General features: G+C 36.6%; 1 protein-coding gene across 1 annotated transcript; it reads right to left on the minus strand.

The window, feature by feature from the left end:
• Positions 1–165: 165 nt before the first annotated feature.
• On the minus strand, positions 166–6,162 carry LOC133867918 (glutamate receptor 2.9-like). Its single transcript, XM_062304703.1, has 5 exons — positions 5,850–6,162; positions 1,836–3,079; positions 1,255–1,564; positions 770–1,167; positions 166–677 (listed from the first exon to the last, which is right to left on the minus strand). The coding sequence occupies exons 1-5, from the start codon at positions 6,088–6,090 to the stop codon at positions 222–224; spliced, it is 2,649 nt and encodes an 882-aa protein (XP_062160687.1). The 5' UTR covers positions 6,091–6,162; the 3' UTR covers positions 166–221.
• Between the last annotated feature and the right edge of the window lie 5,037 nt (positions 6,163–11,199).

Below are 11,199 nucleotides of genomic sequence, written 5' to 3' on the forward strand. Positions count from 1 at the left end.
TTTCAATCTTAGATGCTTGAATTTCGAGTTTGTATGTATATAAATTCATTATGCAAACATATTTATACATAAACAAACATGTTTATATTAAGACTCACAATAATAATAATTCAAATTATATCTATTATATTAAGAAGAGAATTTCGCTTTACTTGAGATGTTCTAATTATGAAACTCAAATAATACTAGAAAAATTTGAACTAAAGTGCATTCATTTACATCTAATGTGTCTCATTCGTACGCGATGTGTCTGCCAGAGTTGGAGCGCTTCTTTGGTAGTTGATATAAAAGTAGTATCTTACTAGTTTAGCTGCTTTCTTCCATAAGCTGTCATCTGTGTCCGCCAAAGCTGGAGCTCTTTGTGGATTATTGTTGATGCTCAAGTGTCTTACGAGTCTAACCATCTTCCAAACTCTCTCATCATAGGTAATTCGATGTTGCCGGTTATCTATTACCGATAGTAGAAGACAAATGGTAGAGGTGCCAAAAGAAAGTAGATAGAGAACCTTGAAGCTGTGGAAGCTCAACCTTCCTCGTTTGCTGGAAGTTATGTTGGGTGAGCACTCATGTGAGGGAGTCAACCATTCATTTTGCAGTTGCTTTAATTCTCCTGTCTCTGAAAGCTTTAGAATGGCTTCAGAAAAATCCCTGACGAATGGCGAGCCTTTCTGGAAGGCCTGAATGGGGGGAGCAAAAGAAGATTTCAGAAAGGGGAAAACTCAAAACAATAACGTATGCATGAAAAAAGGCACAAACAAAAGCTACCCACAAAGCCCAATCCTCCAAATCTGTCGGTACGTATGGTGCCAGTGAATCCCCTGCAATACTTATTGAGGAAAACTTTCTCATATGGGAGTTCAAGGAAGGCAGCAGCTATATTGTTGCTTTTGAATTCTTTTGGGAAATCGTCTACGTGGCTGACGTTCACGATATTCTTCGGCTTGAAGTTAAGCACATTCTGCATGTATTTCTGTACGAATGAATCGCCATCGCAACCAACTTTCAAGTTGTGCTTCTGTAACCGCTCAATATCTGTAACATTTGGTTGGAGTTGTGGCACTGTGAGCATGGAAGACAGATTAGCAGTGTAGCTCGAGGTTAGGATCAACACCAGAAAGAGCCACACTGCAACAACCGTACGCGTTAAGTTGTTGTGGACTTTCTCCCCTGCAATATGAAATCGTAAGTACTATAACAATGTTTCTTCGATTCAGAAGCATTCTCAAAATTTTCGAAAGGATTCTTCATACTTACTATGAGCAAAGAATAGAGAGGAGAAGGTAAACCAAAGTGCAGTGCTAATCTGATACTTCCATGGGCCACCAAATTCTGGATTGGATTGGCGCTCAAGGAGCCAAACAATGATCATTGTGTACATCAAGATGGCACCAGTCACCACCCACATTCCCCTGGTGAAAGGCTTGGTAAACGGCAATGGTGACCCACCTTCAGGTTTTACTGCAATTATGATCCCCAAACCTGACTCAGCAAATGGCAGTGTAAAATCCGCGTATTGCAACCGGTCGGCAAGTATAGTCACGTCGCCAATGACAGCATCATAAGTCTTTTATTGTAATATTCCCACCCACATGATCACAAGTATACAATTCTAATAAGAACAATTTATTGTATCCATATAAAAGAGAAAAAAAAAAAAGGAAAAAAAGTGTGTTGCATGTTAGACAATATTATGAAAAGTATCACGTTTGGGAGTGTGTTGGAAAACGTGAGAATATCTTATGTTTTCATACCGCAGGTAGGAGTTGCGGACCTCAGATTTTTATTGAATATAGTAAGGACTTCTCAATAACAAATGGCGGAGAAAAAGTTGTTACCTTATTATAGACATGATAAACCAGATCAGTGTAGGTGCCATTATATGGCTCAAATTCGTAAGGCAGATCATACTCTAAGAGGTCCAGCACCTTCGAGAAAATTTGAATGCAAAAACCATCGTATTTGTTCTGTTCCGGGTTCTCCCCATACTCAACCTTCACAAACTTTTCAAATGTTGTTCTTCCTGGGACTCCAATTTTCAGTGGCTTTGCAGGAGTAGGCATTTCCCAACCTTTCGGAGTCCGGTTTAATTTCCCTGGCCAAAGTTTTGGGCTCACCGAGAACCCAGACTCCGGTGCCAAAAAGTCTATTTCCTCGTATCCCTTCCCAGTGTTCCCAACAACGTTAATAATCGTAAAATTAGTAGTGCCTGAGAGCTGGCCTGCTTCAAAATGTATTTTTCCACTTAAACCAGTGAAATGGCTTGATAACATATTCTCTAACAACATCTTTGGATTGGTAATGTTAGCAGCCATTTTCTCTATCGCTCGTGTAACAATTCCAATGCTGTCGTATGCTCGCAGGGCATAAATTCCAGGGTCGAGGTTATTTTCCTCCGGATATTTAGTTTTGAAATTTTTCCGAAACTGTGCATAAAAATCGTGATTCTCAGAATAGTTCTTGGTCTTGATTCCTAACGCGCCTTCCATGGAGGATATGACAGAGTCATTAACAGAGTGCAGCAAATTTGCAATGTTGTCTGCAATAATCCAAGCTGAGTCATTCCCTACAAGTCCCATCTGCTTAGCTTCTCTGAACAAATGAGTCGCCATCTCCAATGATGACTGAAGAACTATAAAAACCCGAGACTTTGTTTTGTTCAGTAGCTGAACCAGCTCTTCATGGACAACATTTTCCGGGTGATCAGACACCAAAGAATGCGGTGGGAGAACCAAACGGTAATCAATTTCCGAACCAACATTTCGGAGAGCCTTAGATAGAATTGCTAACTTGCCGGAATCACCACCATATGGTTGATCATCTTCATAAATCGCTATGACCTTTCGCCAATTGTACTGCTGAACAATATCTGCAATCAACTTAATTTGTTCAGAATCATTTTTAGCCATTTGTATCAAAAAAGGCCAACGGAGTGACGTTAGAGGTGGGTTGATGGCCGGTGCTGCAAACGAAATGACCGGAACATTAGCTTGCCCTCCAACATCAGCTACTACGGCAGCTTCCTGCCATGTGTGCATGCCAATAATCACTTTCACCTTTTTCTCTCTAATCAAATCTTCAGCTGCCACACCAAAATTTAGAGAATAATATTCCATTAATGTAGATTGTTGGTACATTTTAGAATTAAAAAATACTAATATAATTAAGTACTTTCTTATTGTTATGCTAAAACAATTAAGTTGGTAAATGAAAATGTAAGCGAGTTGATAATTTATTAATGGATACTTAGTACTGAGATTCTTAACTCTTTAAGCCTTTAATTTTAGAAATAGTACATACACCATGCATGACAATGAATATTGTTGATACAGTTGACCGCTTCTCTCTAATCCGGTCAAAGGTACTTGCAAAATAAAGAGATAGGGGTGACTTGCCAGGAATGAGAAGTGATTGGTGCACAACACAAGACACATGTGTGTGACCCATATGAGTGAAACCTACCACATGAGTCACACCCATGTGTCTTGTGTTGTGTACAAATTGTACACAACTGTTGTACAAGAATATTTTCCTCCCGGGAATACCGATGGGGAACATTCCAACGTCCAAGTTATTAAGGTTCTCTCTGAGTAGGTAAGGTTGAAGTAAGAGTAAGAGGGTGTAATGTGTACGTGTACCTTTGACTTGGAGTTTGTGGTCTTCTTTATAAAACTACAGTAACATCAATACACAACATCCATGAGAATCCGACGCTTTAGAAACACCCACAACCACAACAGGCAGGTTCCTGCATCTGTATAAGAAACTTCCTAGAAAAATACAAACCGTTCTAATTCTACTTCTACGTCGTAATAAGCATCATGGGCTGTCCTAAAACTATCGTCACCCAGTTCAAATTATGCTTAAAATGTGTGGTTTAAAAAATAATAATTTCAAAAAACATGATTTTTAAATACGTATTTCAGCATTTTGTAATATTGTGATTTGATATTTAAAATATTGCATTTTCAAAAACGCATACTCTTCTTGTATTTTGAGTTAAAAACATACATTTTCTTCACATTTTAAAACGTCTTTGTATTTTAAAAAAAGGCACATTTGACTAGCCAAAATGCTGAAAAGAAACAAAATGAATTACATTCGACTCAACAAAATGCTGAAACATTTAATGAGTTATTATAGTGCTCACCAATTAAATTTGATAGGCATTGTTCCCTCATCAAATTTGAAAAAATAAATAAATAAAAAATCTAACATTCTCTTTTCTCTTAAAAAAAGAATAAAGAAATTCTTCAAAAAGAATATTTAAATAAAATAGCAAAAACATATATAGCTCAAATAGAGAGTTAGACTTTGATTTTTTTGATTTTTTTTTTTTAAATTGGTAGTTAAAATACAAAAAAAAAAAGAAGAAGAAGTAATTTTGTTTAACTAAAATAAAAATAAATAAATTTGTTGTAACCGGACGTAAATGGTCTTGCTTCTCAAATTATTTACATTAACAATCTAGATTAGCCGAAACCATGTCGGCAAAAATAGACACGACAGCAGAGGAGCCAAATCTGATTTTATGTAATAATCCACAAAAGATTTGTCTTTGAGTAAAATATTCTACGAGTTAATGCATTGTTTGCTTGTTGGAGCAAAAGAAGAAGACAAAAGAAAGCGAAAGAGCAAGTCAACCGTCCACCCTTCCTTCCCATTGGCTTCTTTATATATTAATTCGCTTAGGTCTAAAAAGGCTACCAATGGGGCTTCTAGCATATCAAATTTTTGCAGGATTTAATAATAAATTTTAATGAAGTACTTGTTATATATTAAGACGTTTTGAAAATTAAATATCTTAATTTAAGACGTTTTGAAGTTTAGTACTCTTAAGTCAAATAGACCGATAATTCGATATCCTTAAGTAAAATTTTTCCTTATTTTTTAATATATAAAGGCTGATTTATTACTTTTAAAAACAACAAAATTAGAGATCAGTGGCCACAGGGCCACCTCCAATGAAGGATAGGGGTGGCCGCGCCAAATCTCTCTCTCTAGTTTTTTTAATTTTTTATCCGTAAGAAAGTCAGCCTTTTATGCTTAATTAGTAAACTGTGTTGCATGTTTATTTTTTATTTTTTTGAAGAAGTGTTGCATGTTTAATTAGTATTGTTTATTTGAAACACAAAGGCACATTATTTTATTTTATTTTTTTAAAAAAAAAAATGTGAACCCTACCAAACACACTTCTCAACTCTATATTGCATTTTTGTTTTCAAATAATAATAAATAAAAAAAACAATTTTCAAAACTCTAAACAAAGATACAGTTTGAAACAATAGAATCCGGCAAAATTATGATAAGTGGTTGAAACTCATAATAGCTAGCGACCAACTAAAATCAACTCATGTATACGATAAAAATAACATGCATGTAAATATGAAAGAAACAAAGAATAATAGAACCGATTAAGAGGCAAAATATTAGGGGTAATTAATGAAAGAAAAAGAAGAGGAAAAAGAAATACAAAAAGAAAGCAGCACATGCATGGTTTAGCTTGAAATATTTTAGGGTTTTAAACATGTTATATGTAAAGCCCTTATAGCATGCATGCCAAGTGGCCTCCTTTCATTTTATTTTTCTTAAGGCCTTTAACATTTTTTTATCTTTTATTTGAAAAATGTTAATTTTACAAAACCAACATAATAACCTCTCACATGAGGGTGGACCCCATACACTGGGCCCATTCTCATGTGAGGAGTTGTGATGATATTGTTTAAGAATCAAAGCCCCTTTTCTTTTGGGGCAGGCAAGTTCAAAAACTAGGTTCTCTTACGTATATCCTCCTAAATCCGAATATTTTGAAGTTCACAATGAGCAACTGATAATTATAATAAACAACTTACCGACGGAAGCGACTCTAAGGGCATCCCCGAAATAGAGAAGCAGTTTGTGGGTCTTCGAAGTATTGTTGTAGTTTTGAGCTGCCACTTCCATGGCTGTTTTCTCTTCTTTTCCAATACGGGTTTTAACATCAATGATAACACCTATTCCCGTGACTTCGTTATTGTTGGCTTCAACTCCATAGAAGACAGCGAGAAGAAAAAATATGAGTACAGAGAAGATAACTTGCATTTGACGGTGCATGGTGGCCGGCCAGGTAGGTGGGACGCCGAGTACTACTTATGTTTAGGCTTTAGAAATAGATCAGACAACCTTATCAACATCTTATGTATGCATGCATCATCTGAGAAGGAAGAAGAAGAAACGCGTTATCAGTGTGGAATTTTTGCATCTTTGACTTTGTCTTCTATGAAGTCGATTTTTCTTGGCAATAACTCCAGGGAATCCCCCAACGTTAGTCATTGTTATAGTGAAAGTCTCCGAACCTCGATTTGTATATATAATTAAGGAAAAAAATTATGTTTATTCCTTAAATTTTTATTTTATTTAAATTTAATTATTGAGTTTCTAATTTTAAGAATAAGATCTTCAATTAAGTTTTACACAAATTAAAAACTTAAGTACTCAATCTAAATAAATAAAAATTTAAAAGCTAAATATGGTTTTCCCCTGTAGTTAATAATAAGGTACACTGTGATTCTTCCAGGAAATTAAGACATCTTGGAAAGCCCAGCTAGCGGAAACGGCGAAGTCAAATCAATTAATAACGTACTGCATGCATTCTCTTTCCTGGAAAAAGATATATAGGAATAGATTGACGAATTCTTAGTTAATATCAATGCCTGGAAAATTTGTTTGCCAAAAATAAAATAGAAAGACCTTTCTATTTGGCTGATTACTCCTGTGCACTTAAACTGATCATGATCATGCATTGTTCATGGATCCTCTTGTCATGTAAATTGAGTGTAGAAATTTATGGGGGAATTATGATATATGGAGAGGAAAAGTGGAAGCAAAGACGGAGAAAAAGTATTTATGAATTGGTCAAAAGTAGAGGTGTACAACTGGTTGCGGTAGCGGTTATTTGCTCAGAACCGCTATCGCAACACCGCTACCACAAACGGGGTCTCCGGCCATTCCTATTTTAACAACTGCAACCGCAACTGGTAGGTCGGTAGCGGTTTTTATCAATTGTCGGTTAACCGGTTATTAACCGGATAACTGATTTTCTTTTATTGTTGAAATTTTTATTTTTATTTTTTTAAAAAAAAAAAATCCAAAATTTGGTTGGGTAACGTAAGCAAAAATCGTGATCCCTTGAAAAATAAACAAAAAATCAACCAGTTCACTCAAAGCCATTAATTAACTGCGAATACTGTGACCAACATTGTGATGACCCTTTTTTTTCATATACAAAACATTTGCATAAATATTAATCTCTTAAAATATAAACGGATCTTCACAGTGGCACGACGATATGTCGCAAAGCCAACATATGGTACATACCCCATAATATGTATCTGGTAAATCAGAGTTTAACATCTATCTACTATGCAGCGGAAAACATAAACCTAATAGTGAAAATCACATCTTAAACATCTATCATAAATTAATTACAACAAGAACCATTAATTAACATCTATTAGATTAAGTCTTTCCTCAATATAATTACACAACAGATATGGTTTATACAATAACAAGTGACACATGTATCACAAACCATAAACAAAACCTATAAAATAGAGGACGCCCATAATCCCACAATTATGACCGTCGTGGCGAGCTTCGGTCATAATATCCCAAGTGCTCATCTACAACACCATCAACTACGATCGGAGTACTTGCAGCCAAAGAAACATCATCTATACGGTTGTGGGGATTTGTCACATCCGTATAGGTGGAATTATGAGCCCACCGTCTTAACATAAATGAATACACTAAGACCTCAGCGGTATACTATTCACTGAGTTTTCGCAAAAAACTAACTTTTCCCTTTTTAGTCATGCGTACACTATAACAGCTACCAATTTTATAAAATTTTGTTTGAAAATCCCCATAATTGATACAGCAAACACTGACTATTAGAAATCATTTAAACATACTAGGCAGCTAAAATTATACGTAGAAGATTCGTTATAGAAAATAATGGCATTTAAATCATGCAACCATCCAATAGAAATATACATAAGTTCTTTTCCATTGAGACTCTTATGCATACTAATACGTCTAGCAAAACTACAATATACTTATCATGGAAACATCACACAATTTAAACGATGCTATGTATGCTCATGATAGTCTTTTTATTCATTGTGAGGCTTATCCCCTCTTCATTATTATGAGGCTTACCCTCTCTTCGTTATTATGTGTTCATTCTTTATGCTTTACAATTCAAACTCTATACTTCTATTCTTTGCAAATCATGTTTTCTTCAAATACGATAAACCAATCAACGTGTAATTTTATCATTTTTCTTTGCATAATTTAAATCCCAACTGCAGCACATATTTAGACACTTTAAATCAATTCAATATCTTTCATTCATGCATAATTTCATAACATCATTGATATTTCAACATAATTGAAACTACTTAAAACATCCAAAGCATATATATTCAACATACAGTTGGTTCAGATTTATAAAACAATATACTGTTTGCATTTCTATAACATATTTAAAAGTAGTTTTCTCAGTGAGTAGAATACTCATCTGACTGCATTGGACTCACCACTCAAACTCTACATTGGAGAACCCATTGAAGTCTCCAATACGGACACTATCCAGCAAACATTGGTATCGTTAGACTATGCTATTGAACTCTACACTCTATGACACATAGACTACCCACGTGCTCACACGTCGCATTACCCTTGTCTAAGTCTAGTTAAGTATCTTAAGCTATTACTAGGTTATCATTAGTTTTAAGTTCACATTTTATCTTGTTTATTAACTACACAATGCATTTACTATTTTATTTGCCTATTTATCATCATTACGTCACATTACCATTGTTAATCTTTTAACGACTTGCTTATTAATAATAAGACGCATTTACCATTTCATACAATTAGCTAAATACTATTACCCTAATATGCGAACGCAAATGATGACTTTTTCTAATTAATTACATTACTCTAAGATATCCAAGGTTATTATTATTATTTTTGATAAGTAAGAATTCATTAAAAAGTGCAAAGGGGCGCAACCCTAGTACACAAGAAGTATACAAAAGTGCCCCTAAACAAAGGAAAGGAAAGAACAAGAAAGTAAAAAGTCAACGAACAACAAACTACCTGGGCTATGTGCCGACACCTAAAGATATAACAAATTAAGCACCTTTCTACAGATAGCCCCAATTGAAAACTCCACATCCTCAAAAAGCCTAGAATTTCTCTCACGCCACAAGCCCCATAAAACACATAAAGGAACCTGCTTCCAAATACGAAAAACAGGACCACGACTCAGCAAAGTGCCCCAACCCCTTAATAAATCCACGACACTACTAGGCATAACCCACTCCACCCCAAACAAGCTATAAAAAAAAAACTCCAAACAACCTGTGCCACATCACAATGAAGAAGAAGGTGATCAACGGACTCCCCATGCTTTTTACACATAACACACCACTCAGCCACCACAATACCACGCCTACGTAAATTGTCATGAGTTAAGATCTTTCCTAAAGCCGCTGTCCAAACAAAGAACGCCACCCGCTTCGGAGCTTTAACACGCCATATACCCTTCCAAGGAAAAGAGACCGCCTCGTGACAAACTAAAGCTTTGTAGAAAGTCTTCACTTCAAAATTCCTCCTCTTGGAAGGATTCCACACCACCCTATCAACCTCCCAATGCCGAACCCGAGTAGAGTATAACTGATCAAAGAAGGAAATCACCATCTCCACCTCCCAATCCTGAGCATAGCGTGTAAAGAGAACATTCCAATGAACCACGCCTCCAACCACAGACAAATTGTCCACCACCCAAGCATCAGGAGAACGCGCAATAGAGTACAAAGTTGGAAAATAGAGCTTGAGAGGCTTGTCCCCACTCCAAAGATCATGCCAAAAGCGAATATGAGACCCATCTCCCACCTCAAAACGCAAAAACTTGGCAACACTATCCCACCCCCTTCGAATAAACTTCCAAATACTGACACCATAAGGCCCCGTAACCGGTAAAGAACACCAACCTCCCCTCACACTCTCGTACTTCACCTCAATCACCGATCTCCACAAAGCATCACGCTCCTGAGAGAACCTCCAAATCCACTTTCCCAATAAGGCTTGATTAAAATTAATAACATTACGAACACCCAGTCCACCAGCCTTAATTGGAGTACAGACTCGATGCCAATTGACTAAATGAAATTTAGTCTCATCACCCAAACCACTCCACAGAAACTCCTTTTGAAGCCGCTCCAGTTTCTTCGCTACACTCACAGGAATAGAGAACAGAGATAAATAATAAGTAGGAATGCTTGAAAGAGTACTGTGAATCAAAGTTACTCTACCACCCTTGGACAAATATAGTTTCTTCCAACTAGCCAACCTTCGTTCCACCTTCTCAATAACCCCATTCCAAATAGAAATAGATTTGAACGACGCCCCCAACGGCATACCCAAATAAGTCATCGGTAGAGACCCAATTCTACAACCTAGAATATGAGCCAAAGACTCTACATCTTCCACCTCGCCAATAGGGACCAATTCGGATTTGCCTAAATTGATCCTCAACCCTAACACCGCTTCGAAACATAAGAAGGTACACCTCAAATTTCGAACAAGCTCAGCTTGAGCTCCACAAAAAATTAAGGTATCATCCGCAAACAGTAAATGATTCACCACTAAAGCTTCATTACCCATGAAGCCCACTAAGAAGCCTGAAAGCAAGCCTTGGAGCATAGACACATTCAACATCCTACTAAGCGCTTCCATAACCACCACAAACAGCAGAGGAGAAAGAGGATTACCTTGCCTAGTCCCCCACGAGCTCTGAAAGAAACCAGAAGGGACGCCATTTACCAAAATGGAAAATTTTACCTCAGAAACGCAAAATTTAATCCAGTTCCTCCACCTCTCCCCAAACCCACATCTCTGAAGCATGTAAAGGAGAAAATCCCAATTCACGTGATCATAAGCTTTCTCCAAATCCAGTTTGCACAATAATCCGGCCTCCCCTGACCGCCTTTGGCTATCCAGACATTCATTAGCTATAAGAACCGAATCCAAAATTTGCCTACCACCAACAAAAGCATTCTGAGAGTTCGAAATAATTTTCCCCAACACTAATTTGAGCCTATTAGCAAGGACCTTAGAAATAATTTTATAGACCCCTCCTACCAAACTGATAGG

This window comes from Alnus glutinosa, chromosome 5 (assembly GCF_958979055.1).
Source record: "Alnus glutinosa chromosome 5, dhAlnGlut1.1, whole genome shotgun sequence".
NCBI lineage: Eukaryota > Viridiplantae > Streptophyta > Magnoliopsida > Fagales > Betulaceae > Alnus > Alnus glutinosa.

What these genes read in the sequence shown, in the direction of transcription:
- LOC133867918 (XM_062304703.1), bottom strand. Translation starts at nt 6,090, where the DNA reads ATGCACCGTCAAATGCAAGTTATCTTCTCTGTACTCATATTTTTTCTT. An exon ending in TTTATCATGTCTATAATAAG is followed by an intron (nt 1,565 to 1,835) that starts GTAACAACTTTT and finishes TTACAATAAAAG; the next exon opens with ACTTATGATGCTGTCATTGG. An exon ending in GATTTGGAGGATTGGGCTTT is followed by an intron (nt 678 to 769) that starts GTGGGTAGCTTT and finishes CCCCCCATTCAG; the next exon opens with GCCTTCCAGAAAGGCTCGCC.